General features: G+C 32.6%; 2 protein-coding genes, 1 long non-coding RNA gene and 1 pseudogene across 6 annotated transcripts; 2 read left to right on the top strand and 2 right to left on the bottom strand.

Moving 5' to 3' along the window:
* Window positions 1-1465: 1465 nt before the first annotated feature.
* On the bottom strand, window positions 1466-2002 carry LOC121223656 (uncharacterized). The gene is made up of 3 exons (XR_005920948.1): window positions 1973-2002; window positions 1760-1887; window positions 1466-1491 (listed from the first exon to the last, which is right to left on the bottom strand). It is a non-coding gene; the product is annotated as an uncharacterized lncRNA (long non-coding RNA).
* Window positions 2003-2701: 699 nt separating this feature from the next.
* On the bottom strand, window positions 2702-5360 carry LOC121223657 (phosphatidate cytidylyltransferase, mitochondrial-like; annotated as a pseudogene).
* A 4718-nt stretch (window positions 5361-10078) lies between these two features.
* Window positions 10079-13514, top strand: LOC107941895 (cathepsin B-like protease 3). Of its 2 annotated transcripts, none has more exons than XM_016875519.2 (11): window positions 10079-10423; window positions 11020-11073; window positions 11174-11254; window positions 11353-11509; window positions 11619-11623; window positions 11710-11784; window positions 11888-12013; window positions 12388-12606; window positions 12849-12962; window positions 13056-13091; window positions 13180-13514. In XM_016875519.2, the coding sequence occupies exons 1-11, from the start codon at window positions 10361-10363 to the stop codon at window positions 13312-13314; spliced, it is 1065 nt and encodes a 354-aa protein (XP_016731008.1). In that variant the 5' UTR covers window positions 10079-10360; the 3' UTR covers window positions 13315-13514. The 2 variants fall into 2 exon arrangements, with proteins under 2 accessions (XP_016731008.1, XP_016731007.1); XM_016875518.2 differs by having other exon boundaries at window positions 10196-10423; window positions 11017-11073.
* Window positions 13515-15659: 2145 nt separating this feature from the next.
* LOC107941896 (phosphatidylinositol 3,4,5-trisphosphate 3-phosphatase and protein-tyrosine-phosphatase PTEN2A) lies at window positions 15660-21457 on the top strand. 3 transcript variants are annotated; one of them, XM_016875522.2, is made up of 13 exons: window positions 15660-15895; window positions 16447-17010; window positions 17223-17324; window positions 17407-17463; window positions 18261-18326; window positions 18578-18754; window positions 18866-18952; window positions 19049-19113; window positions 19180-19256; window positions 19604-19650; window positions 19731-19861; window positions 20579-20648; window positions 20752-21457. In XM_016875522.2, exons 2-13 carry the CDS (start codon window positions 16459-16461, stop codon window positions 21262-21264), a joined length of 1944 nt encoding a protein of 647 aa, XP_016731011.1. In that variant the 5' UTR covers window positions 15660-15895; window positions 16447-16458; the 3' UTR covers window positions 21265-21457. The 3 variants fall into 3 exon arrangements, with proteins under 3 accessions (XP_016731011.1, XP_016731010.1, XP_016731009.1); XM_016875521.2 differs by having other exon boundaries at window positions 15685-15895; window positions 16430-17010; XM_016875520.2 differs by having other exon boundaries at window positions 15687-15895; window positions 16411-17010.
* Window positions 21458-21666: the final 209 nt, after the last annotated feature.

Genomic DNA, 21666 nt, shown 5'->3' on the forward strand with positions numbered 1-21666 from the left:
CTGCAGGCCTCGAGACATACGGAGGCGTTTCATCACTCTCCGCATCCCCTTTGGTGGAAGGCCAAACACGATCGGGAATGTGTGTGATCCCATAGTCAAATGGCGTTCACTTCCAACCTTTAAGAGACTGCAAGAAAACCAAACTTCAAAAACTATAGCTAAACAGTATCCAAATTTTTATTCAATACCACAGCACTGATAGAAGGTTTAAAAGAAAATGGATGATATATAAGTTCCTTTGCAACGCCATCAAAGAAGCTAAACATATGTCACAATAGCAGCCAGTAGAAAATAACAAATCGACGAGACAAATGCTTAGAAATACAATGTAATAGTCGTAAACAGAAAAATGGAAGTGAGAAAGAACTAGTGCATCTGCATGTATGTTGCAGTAGTAGGAGAATGCACCATGCATCATAATATGTAAAAGCTCCAATACAACAATACGAAGGGCTATGTAATGTTAGATGGTAACACCAAAAAGAAGACCAGATCATTGGGAGAAAGAAAAGATGAGCAAGATATGTAGATGTTCCAATGTCGCAACAAAATTGAAAAGGAGACCTAATTTTTATCGCACTTGACAGCAAGTTTGCAAGAAGTATGGCATGTTTAGGTCACCCAACCATGATGCATGAGCACGGGAGAACTGACACAATCATTTCAAATTAAAGGTCATTACTCAAACAGAGTAACAGATAACACACTTCAGCATATTGTATTTTGACACCAGTAAATGTGATCAACGCAAAGAAATGCCAACAGCTAATGCCTCATATTAAGAGATTGTAGATCCACCTAAAGTAGTAGTTTTAGGAGCCATTTGGAATTGGAGGCATCTTGTATTGGAGGGATGGATCATTCTATATCTATTTCACCAGTATCCTCAAGGACGTATATGCACTAGCAACTTTGTTTCATTTGACTCTTGTGTCTGGACTCATGTGTCGCTCCAAAGCACTATAACGTATATTTCTTAATAAATTTTCGGTCTGTTGCACCATATCTCCAAACTGGAACAATCAGAAATACTGTAAATAAATAACGAAAACTAAGTTGTTATCAGTAGAATTTGGGGAATAAACTTCTGATTTAAAGAATGACTATATTGCAAAGGAATATGCGTGAGTATTAACAGGCAATATAATATTAAAACAGTATAACTCTAGTTTTCTCAATACATATTCTTGAGGGGTCACAAGGAAAAAGATGAGGTTTGATCCATTAGCGAGATAAACTAAGGTAGCTCTTAATGGGATAAAAAAAATCTTGCAGTCCATTTTAGTTAGTTTAGAAAACTAGTGACTACATGATAATTTGTAATTATGGATAAATGGAAATGAAAGGCCACTTAAAATTACCACAAGTTTAGAAGATGTATTATTGATTCCTCACAAGCTATGCCTTCTCGATCATAACTAAAAGCATTGCCGTTCAACTTCTAAGATGAGCGCTTAGATGTGGACTGGTTTTTGGACATAACTTGGTCGCCTGCACCCAAAAAGAGCTAAAGAATTGAAGATAGGAACACACGAAGCTATGTGTGTAATTAAAGTTATTGTAGAATTAATATTGCAGTATAAATGGATATGTTAAAATATATGTTTTCAACTGAAAAATCGAAAATCTCAATACAGAAGCAGATGTTAAGCATGAATTAATGATTATATTCCTAAGGAAAACCTTTTTAATGTGGTTTTGAGTTTCAAGTGTTGAAGTATGAAAATTAAGTTATTGAAGAAGAATCCGAAGGGGTTACCTGGAGGGAGCTAGAAAGAGGGTTGTTTTGGGATGGCGAAGCATTGGAGAAGGAAGAAGAGCCAGGTATCCGAGGTTTATTGGGGAAGTACCTGTTCTTCTCCGCATCATAGTAGAACCCAGGGAGGTCTGCATTAACATAAAACTCAAATACTATTAGCTGAGTTTTTATTAATTGATTTGGAACAGTGGAATAGGGAAAAAATCTAGGAACCTTGTGGCATGTTTTGGGAGATTGAAAAACTGCAGAGAAACAAAAATCGCATAAGAAACAGTACGTCGGAGTTTAAAGAAGAAATAAATACGGCTTTAGTTTGGGTTTGGCAGAATTTCAAACTCATACGAAGCGGTGGCCACCGCAGCCACTTATGAATTATATAAATTTATAATCTACTTCTACGACGAGAGTTCAGTTGCCCTCTCTCGCCAACATATGCCACCGAAATAATTTCGTATTATACAATTGAATTTTTAGTCCTTTGTTCAAGATTTAAATAATAATTTAACTAAATTGATTTACTTTATAATTCATTATAAAATAGATTATTAACATAAATTATATTATTTTTTTTTTGTTTTAATTGTTTGTTTAATTTTTTTTTTTTTATTTTTGTTTACCATTACAAAGTATATATCTTTTAAAATAATTCAATTATTACAATGATTTTAGCTTTTGTTTATTAGTATATTATAATAGATTTCTTTACTTTAAAAATAAATAAATAAAAATTACTTTTGAGTACGAAAAAGCTAATAATAATTATGACTCATTACTTGAGAAATTTGTATTGTAATTTTTTTTTTCGAACTTCTTGTAATGTAACTTAATTTCAAATAAGTCAATACATATATATAAGATTTTATCTTAATAATATTTTATGTATAACCAAAAAGAAAATAGTAATGAGTGAGAAACACTTTTACTATCTTTCCTCATTTTTAACAATAACCAACCAACCACAACAACAGTTCCCAATCCCCAGCCTGATTTAGATTACGATAACAGCTTCCCATCCCAGCCCAGCCTTGATTTAGGTTATGATAATCATGTCCTTGTCCATGATCTCCAAGCCTTGCACATCTTACTGGTTAGATATCTAGCTGCTTTAACACCGCCCACAGTCAATACACCAGATACTGCTTGCCTTGCACTTGAAACCATCACTGTTCGCCTCAATGCCTTCTGCATGCACTTTGCAGCCTCTTCTCTTGACCCAAATCCTAACTCATTCCCATTCCCAACCTTACCTGCCCATATTCAACCAAACATAACAAACAATTTCCCTTTGTAAATCAATCTACTTCACCAACTTACCTAGTAGCAGTATTTAAAAAAAAATGCTTTCAAGACTAGGGGGCTAATGTAAGCGGTCACTTACCAGATTCACTGATTACTTTCTTCTTCCCTATCTTCATCCCCATTGGCTTCTAACAGTTGGAGGAAGGAAAGATATGTGCGAGTGAGTCACTGGTAAGCCACAATCCTGATTTCAACCAAGAATATTTCAATATCAATAGTCTCACAGAGAATGTTATTCCATATGCAATTCAAAAGCCCCAAAGGTCTGGCATGAAATATATGATAACTTTTCCATAAAAGTTAAGTCATTTAGTAAAGCTTCTTATCAATACCATTTACGGGCAATTCCCTCTATGAGGTGAAATCAACAAATACGGGAAACAAGAAATTACCATCTTCATACCTACACAACAACCTAAAATAACATTAAAGAAAAACCAAATTCATGTAATTAAAAACCATGCAAGCAGTAAGTGTTAGTGCATAAAAATTCAGTATGCCATTTTAACTATTAAAGAGCTTGGATAAGCAGAGAATGCAGAGACTTCATTTCTGGCAGAGCTTTACTGTTTTACTCGGAACTTATTTAAGTATGTGAGCAATAAATGATACCAACTTTGGGTTCTTTAATTTGAATTTATATAAACCTGAGATATATTTGCAAGTTGATTTTTAGATGATGAGAATCTTAAAAAGTCTTTGCCTTCATACTCTTCAAGAAACGGCTTATACATGGACTGGAATAAATCAAACTGCCCTTGTACGATCTTCTTCACCTGAATCAAGAAAATATCCCTCTTACAGCATAATGAAATAAATACCAGATTTTTATCAAAAAATAAATAAATAAATACCAGATTAAATGAAAATTGAACAAAGAAGCAGTGGAAAATTTACTAAAAAAAAGGAAATTTCAGAAGTTATTCCCCAACTTTGATTAACAAAACCAATGTAAATTTCAGAAGATGAATTGCACAATCGACAGCTAAATATTTCCCTTCAAATTTCCTCCTTAAACAAACTTAAGTTTTACCTTATTTCGGTCCTCTGCAAAAAGCATACGCACGTCACCCATGTATGACAGGCTACATATTTTGGCATAAAGGTCTTCCTACATGAACACGGAGTTGATTATAATATATCTGGTAATATGAGATTTCTAAGAGGAAAAAACAGCAACAGAGCAAACCTCTGTGAATTTGGGTGGTAAGAGGAGGAGAGCAGCAGACACCGCAGCTCGAAGGTTAACTGAGTTTATAGTTTCAATGTCCAGGTTATCCACAAGCATATTTACCTAAAAAAACAAAGGTAAAAGAATACTGCAATAAATGGTGAATATGCTTCTACAAAAATGCCGAATGATTCACCTTCATTTGGCAAACAAGAAAACAAGGGTGATTTTAACATTAGACAAGCTTTACAAGACAGTTAACAATTAGTTACAACTCACAAAAAGTATCCATTTTTGCAGTACTTTTTTGAAAGAAATATAACACAAGATACTGAGGAAAAAAAGAATCAGATAAAACACACCGGTTTTTGCAAACGACCACTCAAGTAGAAGCTCTCCCAATTTAGTATGTCTTGGATCAAGTCATGCATTCTAACAACTCCATATTTCAACATCTGCCATCCACAATAAAGCCAAAGTGTGGGGCAATTAAGATTTAAACGAAATCAATGTGTGTATACACCTATAATCCATTTCAGTAATCATATTAAACTTAAGATCTCAAATAATTAAAACTCAATTACCTTGTTATTCCAAGTAACATACGGGTTGAAATGTACTCCTACTCCTAATTTGTCTGCAACATTAGTAATCTACAAACCAACAAACTGTAGTGTGAGTTGATGGGAAACAAAAATAAAACTGTACCGATGAATGTGAGAGAGAGAGAGAGAGAGAGAGGGAGAGAGAGAGAGAGAGAGAGAACCAGTTTCGCCCCACCGAGAAGCACCATCCATGAGGCGTAATGATCTGCATTCATTTTTAGATTCTAGTTGGAGAAAGACAAAATAGATTAGATAGATGAAAATATAAGGGAAAATCACAATGTAAAGAATTGTGAAGTAGTAGTGACATAGCTTAAAATATGAAAATCTCACCTCGGAATGCCATTGCAGGGGGTCAGACACGCCGAGTATGTAATCTACCATGGTTGACTGGAAAAGCAAAAAAAAAAAGTAAATAAAAAAATACAAAGGTGAAATGCAAGAAATACAGAATTATGGTGAAACAGAAGAACCTTGCCAGGATCGGTTGAATGAAGAGTCGAGCCATAGACGCAGCAAAAGTCAACCGGAGAATAGCATTGAGAAAACTCAATAGATGAGAATGAGTTGTGTCCTTATTATCCATTTTTTCTACTTTCGGTGGTGAAGAAGAAAAGAGTTGGATTGGATTGAACTCCAATATTAGCTAGGTTTGTTGAATGAAGATCAATGTAAGAACCTTGCTACAGCTTACACGAGTAAAAAAGAAAAGAAAAGGTCCTAAACCAAATAGGCTATTTAAAATAGAAGCGTAAAGTACCTATCTCATTTTGAAATTGAGAGGCGAGAGAGAACTATCTCGTCCGGCGTAATAGCTTCCGTTTGGGTTGGAATATGGTTTGGCAGTTTTCTGTAAACAGGGGCGAATTTTGGGGGCGGGGCTGGCAGGGGGCCAGCACTCTAAATTTGAAAATTTTCATTTTAACCCTTCAAGGTTTTTAAAATTTTATTCTAACACTATAATTAATGTTTAAAAATATGATAATTTGTCTTTGGCCCTCAAAGTTCTCAAACGCTTTTTAGCTTGATTTTTTATAGAATTTATAAATTGTATGATAAATTAATATTGTTTTTAATTTAATTTGATAAATTAATATAAAATAGTATTTAAATATTATTTTGGTAAAAATAAGTTTAAATAATTAGAATATCTAAATATAAAAAACTTAAATAAATGCATAATCTTATACAAATGGAACTTTACTTTTTCTTTGTAAATATTAATTTGGGATGTGCTGAGACTTCTTTAAACTATTAACTTTATACAAATATCACGATTCCCTTATAAATAGTTATGGCTTTCTAACTTCTCATTTAATCTAGAAATTATCTGCACAATTTCCGAGTATACCTGATGATAGGTAAATTATTCGTCTGAATTTAAAAATTCCTTTGATAAGTAAGAGTGTTTTGATAAAAACATAAATTCAAAAATGAGTTTAGACAAAAAATAAAAATAAAACTCGTTTTTAAATTGGTCGAGCCTTGAATAGGATTTTTCTCCTGCCCGACCTAAATAAGTTGTTTTATTGTTATTTTGTTGTTGTTTTGCTATCATTTTTCTATTATACTGTTATTATGTTATTATTATTTGAATATTATATAACTCATATTTTATTGTTAGATTTGTTACTATTTTTGAGACATTTGCTTATTAAGTTGTAACTATCTTAGTGTTAACTATTATTATTTTAATATATTTTAATTTATTGAAAATATATTTATTTTAATATTTTTGATGTTTTTGATGTAATTTATTTTTATATAAAAGAATAATCTAAAAAAGCTAATATAAATAGATTAGGTCGGACTCGTGTTTGACATTTTTTAATTTAGGCTGAACTTGAATAAAATTTTAAATCTATTTTTTCAGACTAGACTTTGAACCTAAAAAAAAAAACAGAATAAAATTTTGTGTGGGCCGGTCCCAAGCTTCAACTCACTATTGCCATTTTCTCAATTCACCACCATCACCTCTTTCTTAAACCTTATTTGCTATCGCAACCAATATTCACTCCTCATAATTCTACTCAACCATCTACTTAAAATGTTAACCCAATTTATCAGCAAACCTAACAACTTAATAGATATCCCGAGCCAAAATCGAAAATCGCAATAAAAAACAATGAGAATCAAAATTTGAATCGTTAGAGGAGAGAATCATGAGAGAGCTTCGACTTGACTGTGTTTGTGACCGAAGTTGACCATTGACGGTGGCACACTTCTTGGGTGATTAGGGTTTCAATAGAAAGAGAAAAATGAGCTTTGTTGTTTGGAAAGAGAAACACCACGAAAAAGACATGATATGAGATGTAGAGATGATAACTAAGCTGGCAATTCCCCCACGACTCGATATACTCCAACATAATCCAATCCCGATTCTTTTTTTTGTTTTTAGTTCCGTCCATTTTATTTTCTCTGTAAATGTGATTATCTATTGAAAGTAGCAATTTTAATTTCAGTTATTAGCATATACGTGATATTTAATAAAACATTTGATTTTTTATGCGTTATCAATTTAGCGGCTCTCTTAAGTTCTTGATAATGGTTTTTTTATTTCTAATTTTTTCTTCTCTCATTCAGTGGTGGTTTCTAAAAGATGAAATATTCATGCCATATTTTTTTAAACTAGAAAACTTAATACAGTTAATAATTGTCTTTTTTTTTTATAATTTTTTATCAACATAGACTAAATTGATTTATTTAATAATAAAGAGATTAATTTAATCTATTGTTGGAATATAGAGACTTCCTAAATACATTTACTCATAGGTGCATAAATTTGCAATATATTATGTGTTATGTCTTTATTTTATTATAATTTATGATTCTTATTAGTGACAAACTTTTTTAATTTAAACATATTATCAATATAATAGTGTTTGCCTTATTCAAATAAATTTTATATATAAATCAATGTATTATAAGGGATTCTTTTTAAAAGGAAGAGTCAAATTTCAAATTTGAAATAAATAAATCATTTTTCGTTAACTATTTTTCATGAAATAAATACAAAAAAATAGCTAAAAAAATTCGTAAATTAATTTTCATAGAACAAAGGCATCCTAATTAGAAATTTTCCTTTTGGGGATGAAACTAGACCTATCCATGGGCCGGGCCGGGCCAGGTTCGGGCCGTGCTCACAAAAATTTTCAGCCCGCTTACTAGGCCCGGGCCCGGCCCGGCCCGAAATATGGGCATGATATTTTGCCCAGGCCAGCCCGAAGAAAAAATATGAGGCCCGAGCCCGGCTCGGCCCGGCCCATTTTTAATTAAAATTAAAATTAGTTTTTTTAATAAAATTAAAACTAATTGTTATTAAAATTAATTGTTAGTAAAATTATCAATTTATTAATTGTTAATTGTATTAATTGTTGTAATAAAATCTAACATTTGATTAGTAAATTTATCAAATTATTAATTGTATTAATTGTTGTAATAAAATCTAACATTTGATTAGTAAATTTATCAAATTATTAATTGTATTAATTGTATTAATTGTTGTAACAAAATCTAACACTTGATTAGTAAAATAAACTTGATGTTTTATTATTATTTTGTAACACTAGTCAAGGAAATGAAAGTAAATAAACTTAAAATAAAAAACTATTATATTTTAAAAATAAAAATATATTTAATATTTTTCGGACCGGGCTGGGCCGTGCCCGGGCAAAAATATTGCCCGAGGCCCCGCCCATTTTTTAAACGGGCCTAAAATTTTGCCCAAGCCCATATTTCGGGCCTATATTTTTACCCAAACCCTCCCATATTTTAAACGGGCCGTCGGGCCGGGCCGGGCCGCCCGACCCATGGACAGGTCTAGATGAAACTAATGCTACTTGTTTAAGTTAATAAGTACATTTGAAAGAAAGGAGGAAAATGATTTTGGTTTTTCTTACTCGGATTAATAGTAGATCAATTCAATCCGAAAATTTAATATTACGTGGAATCTATAAAAATATATACTCAATTAAAGTTTAAGGAAGACTAATTTTCCGCTAAGCAATGCTATTAGGATTTCCCAGAAAGGTATTTGGCAATCTAAAAATATTTTGAGATTTTGTTTTTATCGTGTTCGGATGAAATGAAGTGATGTGATTCACATTTATATTAATTTTTTTATATTTAAGGTAGCATAAATTTATGTATATTTTATTTATATAAGTTTTTAGATACTAATAATTTGATTTTGTTATGTCTGTAGTGGTATGTTATTCATGTTTTTTCAAAAAAAAATAAATTTAGAATATTATAAATTTGTATATATCATCCATATCAATAATTCATATTTTGTAAATTTAAACTTTTTTTTTGTGTGTGACGTGTTTATGCTAACATATCATGTCTTCATAATCTATAGTAATGGTTCAATTTATAAAATAAATTATGTTTCTGTGTCATATTTGTGTTGTGTCTTGATTTATCTCATATTTTACACAATTTATCACTATGATTGAATTAAATAAATATATATTTTTGTAATGTGTTGAAAGTTTTATATAAAATTTTACGCAATTGCATATTTATGTTATGTTAGGATGCAATTTTTGTAAACCACAAAAATGCTTTGGGATTTTACTTTTTTTTAGAGCTATCCCTTCATGTCACATAATTTCGATTATAAGTTATAGTTTCAGTGACACCAACAGCATTCACGTAGAATTAAGGTTAGATTTTGATTATTTTCGTATTGAGCTAAGTAATTTTGAATCGAGTGCATTGTTTGTAAGTGATTATGTTCATTTTATTATTCGTAACATGATATATTTTAATTATTATTAATTTTTTTAGTCATATTTCAATTAAATTCACAATTTATATAAATTTAATTTAAAATTTAAATTTATTTATTTAAAAGTAGAATCATTACATTAATCATATATTAGTATAAATATTAAGTTTAATTAAAAATTTATCCCGGTTTGATGAAGCGAAATGAATGGGTATATTTTAGTGATTATACTAATCGAATCTAACTCAATTTTTCTTTTAAAAATTTTAAAAAATAAATCGTAAATACAAATATCTCATTTAAACGTTTCTCGACAAATTTATACTCCGAACTAACTCGAACGTTTAATTGCATTGCGTTTTCCAGTGATGTATGGATGTTACGTTAATAATAACCCCCAACTAAAAACATTGACTCTGTCTATTTAGCCTTTAAGACACCACATTGAATCTATCTGTGAAAGTTCAAGTAACACATTGTATAAAAATATCTCATTAGAGATAACAATGGCGGGGAGGAAAGATGCCACAAGACAGGGTGTCAGATTTTCCCATAATTTCGACGTCAGCGCCGCTTTAATGTCCACAAGCAGTCCAATAATAACCCAACACGCAATCATTCCTCAAAATATGGGACTTTTGAAGTTTCGTCATCTCTCTCCCTTATCTCGCTTTTAACCTCTCCTTTGTCGTTTTCTTTGCAATCTTAACAATAAAGGAAGGTCTCAAGCAATAGGACCCTTCTAATCCCCATAATCACTTTTGCCCTTTCCTCTGTCCTTGGAAACGAAGGTTATGGCTTCTCCCTCGTTCTTTTTTGCTACCTTTCTGTTGCTTCTCTCTACGGTTCACCCAAAGGTATTTTCCGATACTTCTTCCGTTTTCTTAATTTGGGTCCGATTTTTTTGGGGCATATACGTGTATTTTCGATACTGTTTTTGACTTTGATAACTGGCAATAATATCTAGAATCCGTGTTTACCAGATCGGTTTCGATCTTTTAGATGGAAATTCTTAAATCGTTGACCTTTTTTTGAGCTCATAGTCGTGATTCGTGAAATAGACGATTTTTTTTTTTAGTTTACCATGTGTTCAATGTAGACTTTAAAAAGAATTGGTTTTCTCAACGAGAGGCTTCAGGAAAACTTATTTACTGCTATTAGTTTTGCCATCACCGGGTTTCGATCTTTTAGATTGAAACTTTTTTTGAGCTGATAGTGGTTAATTGACGTTTTTTTTTTTAGTTTACCATGTGTTTGATGAAAAGATATAAACTAAATCAATATAACTAAAAAGAAAATTGATTTTCTCAACAAGAGATTTCAGGGGAGCTTATTTGTGGTTGCTTTCTATGTATGGCTGCCATCTTTGTTTGCTAGTAAATATTGATTAGGTTGTTATGGTTCAGCCCCCAAAGTTGCAATTTGGACTTAGTTGATACTGAATTGTCAGCAGGTGATTGCTGTGGAGCAACTTTCAGACGTCAAGCTTAACTCTCGGATCCTTCAGGTATGTTCTCCATCTGATGTGTTTAAGGGAAAGAAGGGCTTCAACTTTCAGTTGTTAAATAGACAGCCGTTGATTCTTTACTCTCACCTTGATCATGTAGGATTCAATTGTAAAACAAGTAAATAAAAACCCCAAGGCTGGATGGGAAGCTGCACTGAATCCTAGATTTTCTAATTACACCGTAAGTCAGCAACTTCCTGGACCTCATCATTGATCTTTCTCGTTTATGTTGCTATTTCTGTATGCTTATTAGTTCCAATTTGTTGTTTTGATGCATAGATTGGTGAGTTTAAGCACCTTCTTGGAGTAAAACCAACACCTAAGAAAGAACTTTTGGGCGTTCCTATTTTAACTCATGACAAATCCTTGAAGTTGCCAACTTCTTTTGATGCTAGAACAGCTTGGCCACAATGTACCTCAATTGGAAGAATTCTCGGTGAGTTATGTGCTGGTTTATTAAATTTTGCCAACTTTAAACAAATTGGACTGATGATTTCCTTCTTTTTATGATGAAATCAATACTTGGGTCAATTTCAATATTAAAGATCAGGTAACTCATTTTCATTTCTCTCAATTTTTATATCTGGTTCTTGTAGAATTAAAATCTGAGTATGCTTAGCTGTGCTTATGCTTTAGGGTCACTGTGGTTCTTGCTGGGCTTTTGGAGCTGTTGAATCACTATCTGATCGGTTCTGTATCCATTTTGACATGGTAAATGAAACTCCTTTTTGTTTCCTTTCTCTTTCTAAAGGAAAAGAGTCAGCATTTACGGTTCATAGACATCAATTTTTACCTGCAAAATCTTTGGTTACAGAACATATCTCTGTCTGTTAATGATCTTCTTGCATGCTGTGGCTTTCTATGTGGAGATGGTTGTGATGGAGGGTATCCAATCTCTGCATGGAGATACTTTGTACGCAGTGGTGTTGTCACTGAAGAGGTATTTTTTTTCTCAAGCACAATTTCACTGAGAACTTTGTCACTCAGACGTGGGTATGAGTGATGGATACGGGTTTAAGTTTCCAAAGTATTAGAAATCATGTCGCCATAATCATAACTTGATATGATAAGACAATAGTGTCAGACGCAAGTGCTTCAAACAAAAACGAATACCCAGAGTAACATAGATGAACAATTAGATTCTTATATTAATAGTTTCAAGTAGTATAAATATGAAATGATAAGATTATTTCATTCGAAAATCTGGTGATTTCTCTGTATTAGATAAACATTCTGGACATCTAACCTGATTTAGTATTAAAATCTATAGCTTAACGTAATTTGCCTCCTAATATTATATTCTTCATCTTGCAGTGTGATCCATACTTTGATGATATTGGTTGTTCTCACCCTGGTTGCGAGCCTGCATTTCCGACTCCCAAATGTGTGAGAAAGTGTGTTAAGGGAAACCTTCTCTGGAAGCAGTCAAAACACTATAGCGTCGGTGCGTATAGGATCAAATCAAATCCTGCTGATATCATGGCTGAGGTTTATAAGAATGGACCGGTTGAGGTGTCCTTCACCGTTTATGAGGTAAAGGAAGAACTCTGTAGTTTTCTAATTGAATTTCCTGCTTCTCTGGATGAGCAATTTCCGAGCGGTAGCAGGCTTTGAAACTATTACTTTTGCATGAATCCCATGCAAGAGTTGCCATGTTTTTGGCACTTCAAGAAAAATGAATCCCTATATCCATGTGTCTGGTATAGGTATTTCTAGAAATGAAAAGTCTGATCAAACACAGTTCGATATTCTAAGCTGGTTCATGATTTTTACAGGATTTTGCTCACTACAAGTCGGGAGTTTACAAACATTTGACTGGCGATGTTATGGGAGGCCATGCAGTTAAGCTGATCGGGTGGGGAACTTCAGATGATGGAGAGGATTACTGGGTATGTTTGAATGGCTTGTATCTTTAGCCAAATATCTGAAGAATCATTTACTTTGATTTCATTTTAATATTTTACCTTTTTCCTCCATTGCAGCTTCTTGCAAACCAATGGAATAGAGGCTGGGGTGATGTATGTTTCCTGTCCCACTTTTCTCCATATTCATTTAGAAACCGTCTTTATGATGCTTAAATATTGACTATTGTATTTCTCGTAACAGGATGGTTACTTCAAGATCAAAAGGGGTGTAGACGAGTGCGGTATCGAATCCGATGTCGTAGCCGGATTGCCTTCCACCAAAAACCTTGTTCGAGAGGTTACAGATACAGGAATTGTCGAAGATGCTTCATTCTAAGAGAAGATCATCTAGACAGGCTTACCTAATATCATAGTTTATCAATGAAGGAACTGTTATCGTTGTTTCCATTTCAAGTTTCAAATGTTACGCTTCGCATTGCAAGAACTTCAGCCTGTATATAATTCATATGTTCTGCTTCGTAGTATGGATAATGTAATGCAACCATTCTGACAAATTACCACTTCGATTTAGCTTTATAATTATCATCAGAAATGGCTTGATACTGCACTATATGATCTCTTTGCCAACCTCCAGATCATATCCACAGTGAATTGCAAAAAGTAATGGACTTACATTCCATATTGCGGTATATTTCGGTCTTTTTATATGGTATAATCGTGTTTAATGTAATATAATTTAATGTTTTTTCTTCCAAAAATAACTTTTTGGGGTTTTGATATGCGAAAAATATTTTTCATAAATCTAATCATATATATGTACTATAATAATATGAAGTTACAATCTAGAAAACAATCTAACCTGTCATTTATACATTAAGATAATAGGAAAATTGTTTCGACTTTTATGCATTAATTTAAAACAAAGTAATTTTCTTTAAATTATACATAATCTTTTTAGTACTTTTCATATTCGTTTTATGGTGTATATTTAAAGTTCGTGATTGCTTATCCTAATAATGTTTAACTATAAATTATGACTATACACACCAATTAATTCAATAATATACTATATAAAAATACTTTAATATACTTCATAATTATCTTATTTTTATGCCAAATAAAACCTCTCTAATATGAGACATCTGTAATTAGTATTTAAATTATTTATTACTCTTTACTAAATTATTTATGAGTCCAATTTGTAATTAATGTTGAAAATTTTTACAAATAAAAGTAGAAATATATGAAATAAATGGAAGTTTTCCATAAATTCAAAGTTGGCTTTTTTTCATGTTTAAAAAAATACTAAAAAAAAGTAAAATTTTTTAACATATAGACAATGTTAATTGTTTTTAACAATTTTGTATATTATTTTAACATATTGCCATAAACACTTTGACACTATTTTGAAAATATTTTTAGTTAATATGTTTAAAATATTTAAATAAAATATTTTTAATGTTGTTAATATTTTTGACATATTTCTAACAAAATTTTAGAAAAAATAAAACTTTTTAACAAACAATTTTAAAACTTTGTTGAAATTACTGGAAATTTTACTTAAATGTTTTAAAAAAAGTGATTAAAATATGTTTAAAACATGCTACAGTTTGTTAATTAAAAATGTATAGAAACTTAAAACTATTAACATGACATTTTAAAATTATTTAAAACTATTTATATTTGTAAATACTTTTTCAATAAAAAAGTTTTAAAAAAACTATTTTGAAATTTTAAAAATCGATATAAAATATTATACAAACAACTAAATTTGGAATAAAATTTAAGTAATTTATATATTATATAAAACATCATTATAAAAAATTATAAAATAATTAAATATTCTTTTTATTGATATACGAATTAATTAAAAATTAAATTTAACTCGATTGATATTATTTTCTGTAAAATACATTTTACTTGATGAATGTTTGCACGATTATGTAAAATTGATTTCAATCAATATATTTGGATGGTTTTTTAATAAACTTAAGTATCATTATTCAAATCCAATCTAATTTTGTTAATAATTAATTTTATTTTTTATTATGTAAAAACAATATTTTTAAAATAGTAAAAATAAATTAAAATTTTTCGAAAAAGTAATTTAAAAAATTTGTGTAAAATTTATTTTTCAAAAAAAATTATATGATATTATTTATTATTTTATATTTAGTTGAAATTTTAAATTTTTAAAGAAATATTTATAAGAAGTAGCTCGAAAATTTACTAATAATGTTCAAGTCATAGAAAAAACACATTTTTAAAGCAAAATAAAAGTATTAAAATCGAAAATCCAACTGAATTGAATAATTATTAACAATAAAAAAAATCAGAAGACTTAACCGAAATTCAACTCATCCCACGGGCAATAGAAAATGTAATAGATGGAATTGATAGAAACAGTTTGTTTCTGATGTTTGTTGTGCAGAGATGTCCCTTTTGGTTCAAACTTGGCTGTTCTGTTTTGATTTTTGTCGGTTGTCTTTGGAATAGGCAGTCCTTGTACTTGAATATATTACATGTTCCAGTTTAATTCTAAGTAAAAGAAAATGTAGCATGTAATTGTAAAGCGTTCTTCGGCGTACTTTGGTTCTCCTTAAACTTCTCTCCTACATGAGAGGGTTAATGTAATTTGGGATATTTGTGAATAAATTAACTTAAAAGCAGCCCAAACCCGGTTCGTCATTTTTTCGGGCCGAGGTTTGTAGAGAAGGATGGACCGATGGAGCTTTCGGCCGTTATAAATAATCGTTAACCCATTAGTGAGCAAAATTACTCAATTAGCGGATAATTTCCGACCCGCGAGACCGGTTTTTTCAATGGTAATATATTTTTTTATTTTCAATTGCGGACATGAGCTTCGACGCAAGCCAATCAAATCCAATAAACAGTTGAAGATCTTGTTCATTTTCAACAATTGCAGCGTATAATTCCAGCTAAGGATCCGATTTCTGGTAAGGTTCTATTTTTCAAAATCAAAATGCCGCTAATCTTGATTCCATTTGTTAATGCGAAATTCATGAACATTTTTGGATTTTTATTTTGTTTGAAGTAATCCAAGTTTTGTTTCCAGATCTAATCTTTTACTAATTGCATTTCAATTCATTGTCGAATTAGGATATGCCGGTGCTTAGATTTATACGTATACAGAAAAATATTGCAATTTGAATTTGAGACGTTGGCTTTCAAAGAGCAATGTATAAGTAGCGATCAATGAACTTTGTTAGCTTTCGAGCTAGGATTTGTTGTTTTTGAAAAGCCATCTTTAATAATAGTTGTCAATGATAACTGTTCCAAAATGCGGTATTTTGAGCGTTTCATTGGCTTGAGAGGATTTCAAACTTCTTTGGCTCCATTCTATTTTGCTTCCTAAATACACTTTTTTCTTGGTTTAGTTTTGGATTTGATTGCTTGATTCCACATTGCAACTCGTTGATGATTAAATTATGATATTTTTACTCTGTTTTAGAGTTATGTCCTTTGTTCAGATATTGGTTGATTGCAGTTGAGTAGTAGAATGGACTCAGAATCTGTTGATTCCTTATCTCAACCTCCAAGTAAAGCTTCTGATGTTGAAACCTCTGCTGAAGTCGCCGCTGCTGCTAAACTGCCAGCTAATATGAATGATATGAAAAGTCACCCAATGGCTAACAATGTGGAACCTCCTCTCAAAACTTATGGTATTGAACCTCCAAAGCCTGCTGATAATGCATCTACTGTCACTGTGAAAACCATTTCCTTGCAGAACTCCCCAGCATCTGCGTTACCCTCCACTGGCATATCTTCTTGGGCAAGAAATTTGAAATTACCACAGCCCATAGCACCACCACAGGAATCTCAAGCTGGAAATGATGGGACTTCAGCTTTAGCACGCTTTACCAGTGGGCTTGGATTGAGGTTGCAATCGATGACTCTATCACCGGATGACAGCGCAGCACATACTTCTACAGCACCACAAGCTGTTTTTGAATCATTTAAAAAGGGTATAGTTGACTCGTCTTTGAATGCAGTGAAGGCTGTGCAGGTCAAAGCACGCCATATGGTCTCGCAAAACAATCGAAGATACCAGGTATCCTAACTGTGTTGGTGGTGGTGGTGGTTTGTTTTTAATTAAAATGTCTGACATCAAACAGTTATCTTGATTTTAGATGTTAATATTAAAAGACTCTCTTATCCAACCATGATGGGAAGTTCCTTATCTTTCAGATGTATATATATCAAGTATGATACCAATTTATAATGAATCACATGCTCAAAAGATTTTTAATGCATGTTATGCAGGAGGGAGAGTTTGATTTGGATATGACTTATATCACTGAGAATATAATTGCCATGGGGTTTCCAGCTGGTGATCTAAGCTCGGGGCTTTTTGGATTCTTTGAGGTAAAAAGGTTTACCTGGTTTGCAATTGAATTTTCATGTCCAAGTTCACTTTTTGGTTTTATGGACTTAAAATGTGATGCAGGGCTTTTACCGAAATAAAATGGAGGAAGTGATCAAGTTTTTTGAAACTCATCATAAGGTAGGATGTTGCATGCATAACAAAGGACTCTTTTATCTGTTTATCTGATAGATCTTTAAAAAGGGTGAGGTCAGAGGTGCTCCCTTTAAATAATGAAATATTATGAAGAGGGTTATTTAGAATTTTAATATAGACTATGCAATTTAATATCTTGCATGTTACATGCCTAAACAACATTGCAAAAAAATTAGGGGTTCAATATTAACTAATATAATATAGGTGACTGGATGAGGAAAGGGGATAATTTGAGATGTGTATAATTTCAGTAAAAACAATATGAAACTATATGGAAATATTTTCTATATTTCAGGAAACATCATATACAGTTAAATAGTTACAGAATTCACTTGGAGATGGAGGATTGTAGTTGTTTAAGTTTTGTCTAAAATATGATGGAAGAATGTATTGCTATGTCATTACTCATGTATTAATGGTTACTGTGATCTTAACTGTGAAGGTCAGTGTTTGTCTCATTAAATCATAGTAGAAGAGTAAGTTTAGTTCAGGCAAAGTTGCAAGTGTGGTGGAAACTAAAATTTGTAGGGTTAGAGAAAAACAGTCGAATAGTAATATCATTCGCTTTCCCATCTCTGTAATTCTGTATCTGCAGTATTAAAAGTTCAAAGTTTAGTTTTGTTACTGGCTGGTAATAGCACATTCCAGACTTAGTGGCTTTATGTGTTCTGGATTAAATCTGCCTGTACGTTTGTGAGTAGGTAGGCCTTTGTCTTATATTTCTGAAGCTTTTTGGAGGCCTCATTTTGTCACATATCTTATATCAACAACTTTTTGTGCAGGGGAGATACAAAGTGTACAATCTTTGTTCAGAGAGGTTGTATGATGCATCACTGTTCCAGGGGAAGGTTTATTCTCATCTCTATTTTCCAACTAAATCCAAATTGCATTTTGGTGGTCTGTGCTCTTCGAATTTGGCTGTTTGGTTCTGTAACTATGTAGTATAGTAGATCTTGAGCAATTTTGGAGACTGCCTGTAATGTTTATTATACCTAATGCTAGAGTTTCTAGCCTACCTTCTATTACATTGGGATTTTTATAATGCTAATTTTTGCAGCTGCCCCTAGATGGCTAGATCTAACATCCAACTTATTTACAGGTTGCGAGTTTCCCATTTAATGACCACAATTGCCCCCCATTTCATCTCATAAAATCCTTTTGTCAAAGTGCTTACTCATGGTTGAAAGAGGACATTGAAAATGTTGTGGTTGTTCATTGTAAAGCCGGTATGGGAAGGACAGGGCTAATGATTTGCAGTCTTCTTTTATTCCTTAAGGTGGGATTTGATTAGCTCCTCACTAGATCTGTGGGGTTTTTTAGGGGACTTGTTCTTTTAGCTCCATTTTCAATTCATTTTATGATTGTATTATCACTTTGCTTTCTTCAGTTCTTTCCCACAGCTGAAGAGGCCATTGATTACTTCAACCAGAAAAGATGCATAGATGGGAAAGCTCTGGTTCTCCCAAGTCAGATTGTCAGTCATTACATTCTGTGGAAAATTTTAATCATTTATGTCAACGATAAATTTTTGGCATCCTTTCTCATAGGTGTCTTTTCCTGTTTCCCTTAGAGATATGTCAAATATTTTAAGCGTATCCTAACGCGCTTCAACGGAGAAGATCAGCCTGGACGTAGGTATGTCATTTGTTTAAACTTGTGTTTCGTTCAATGTTAATATTACTGAAGTTAATTGTTTTGCAGGTGCATGATTAGGGGCTTCCGGCTTCACAAGTGTCCTTATTGGATTAGGCCCTCCATTACCATCTCTGATCACAGTGGTATGCCTTGGTTTTTCATGTAGTCCTGCATGGTGTTCATCCTAATGGTATTATACTGTGTGAAATTTGCCTATCTCAATTAATATACCTTACAAATAACATACTGTAGGAATGTAAAGCAATTTTAATTGTGATTCCACCCGTCATTTTTTCTCTAGAACTTCAATTTCACGTTTACTGTTTCGTATCGCACCTATCCTGAAGCGGTGAGCCGATACATCTTGGTCCCATGGCAATGCCGGCATATACTGTTAAATACAAGATGAATCATTGTTTTCCGTATCATGTGGTCTTCTTTGAATTGCATTATCTGCAATTTGGTAATAGCTGAAATTTTCTCATTGCAGGAACTCTGTTCTCTACAAGCAAGCATCCCAAAACAAAGAATTTAATGGTGAAAATTATCTTCTAAAGCTTTACAATTTCATTTTAGTGCTATCCGTCAGTACTCTGCTAATGTGTTTGCAATTGCAGCCAGAAGATTTCTGGATTAAGGCACCTAAGAAAGGGATAGTAATTTTTGCACTTCCCAGGGAGCCTGGTCTTGCAGAAGTAGTGGGTGACTTCAAAATCCATTTTCATGACCGCCAAGGCGATTTTTACTGGTCTGTAATATCTCTCTTTTCTGCTCTTTTGTATCTCATTTAAAATGAAAAGCGAACTCACATTCACCATAGAAGTTTTTAGATCCTGTTTTGAATGAATTTAGGTATTTGCCAGTTCATTTACTCTTAAGCTGTTACTTGGACTTGGGTGTGAATGTCAGGATATGGATATATGTGATGTGTATGTTCAAATTTTTTAAGTTTTCCCATACATTTGAGGGGTTGTATTGTCATATCCGTATCTGAACATAGGTGTCAAATACAGGAAATTCAAGAAAAATGGAAAATCAGAGCAACATAGCTCTTAAACGCATTCATAAGCTAAGCAAAGCTGTTGTTTCAGCAATGGCAGATCATGCATTCTATCTTTAAACACTGTTTCTAGTGCAATTGCTTGATTGCATCAAGGAGTATGCTCTCTTCATGAACATGTAGTGTGATATACTATGTTCTTTGGATTTGAATGTAAGTGTCAGATACAGGTATCATTTTCTCATACTCATGTCTGGATATGCATCAGACACAAGATCCTGACATACTTCAAGAAAAGTTAAGTGTCGGAATACCATAGGTGACGAAATCTGTTTCTAATGCCATTGCTTAATTGCCTCTAAAAGTATGCTTTCTTCATGAAAATTTAGTGTGATATAAATCTCTTTAGGATGCATATGATAGTTTTGGACAGCTGATACCTTTTCTTTGTCCTTTCCTTTTCAGTTGGTTAAATACGACAATGATAGAGAACAGAATGATACTCAATGCCTCGGATCTTGATGGTTTTGATAAGGTAAATACTTAATAAAGAAGCTAATGTATCGAGTATGCGAAAGGGTTTTCTCCTTCATTTCAGACATCATGTTTTACGGTGATTTGTTACCTTTAACCCGTAGAGAAATGTACCTTACCATGGATTCAAGATTGAATTGGTAATGATAGACTATGATGGCCCACTAAAGATGAATTCTAAATCCGATTCTGCAAACAATGGAACCGAGGGTAACTCCGGTTATGTCAAGGATCGAGTCATAGGAGCCAATTCAAAACAAAGCAAAGCTTCGGAGACTGAAGATAACGATGACATATTCTCAGACAGTGATGGAGAGGAATCAGGGGCTTCACCGAGTAGGCCGACTCAACCGGCTGCTGGAGCAGGACCTACAATCTCCAGCAATCTATTGAACCCTGCAGCCGAGCAAAAAGGAACATCAAAACCATCTGTCAAAAACCAAGAGCTTTCATCTAATAATAGTTCCAAAGACATTGCCATTAATGGAGTTGGCAAACATTCAACAGGACTTGAGCTCCCCAGTATGGAGTTGATGGGCGCAAGTGACATCAAATCCATTGCTGCTGATGCTTCAGTCTTCAGTTTTGGCGACGACGAAGATTATGACAGTGAGTGAGCTAGGTTTGTCTAAACATCAAAACGAGAAATTCCCATTGATTTTTTTTTGAAAAAAAAACACACACGATAAAATGCAATTGAACAATTTATTGTACGAATTTGTTGCACTAATGAGAGGTTGAGGGTGATAGCTTGACCTCTCGTTAGCTGCCATTTGTTCTTTGCTTTATATTGAATTCTCTTATTTATTATTATCTTGCATATTGGTGTGAACAGTAATATTGGGGAACAATAACAAAAATTAAGTCGAGTATCGAACTACATTTATTATTCGATTTCGCTTCTCTTTACATGAAAGATGGCCTAACAAAAGCGAATTACAAGTACAGCATTACATTGTGCGGAATTTCTTTCCCAAGTTTATTTGATTAAAAGACAAATCCCAATTTCCTTAACTTTT

The sequence above is a fragment of the Gossypium hirsutum genome, chromosome D11 (genome assembly GCF_007990345.1).
Source record: "Gossypium hirsutum isolate 1008001.06 chromosome D11, Gossypium_hirsutum_v2.1, whole genome shotgun sequence".
NCBI classification, from domain to species: Eukaryota; Viridiplantae; Streptophyta; class Magnoliopsida; order Malvales; family Malvaceae; genus Gossypium; species Gossypium hirsutum.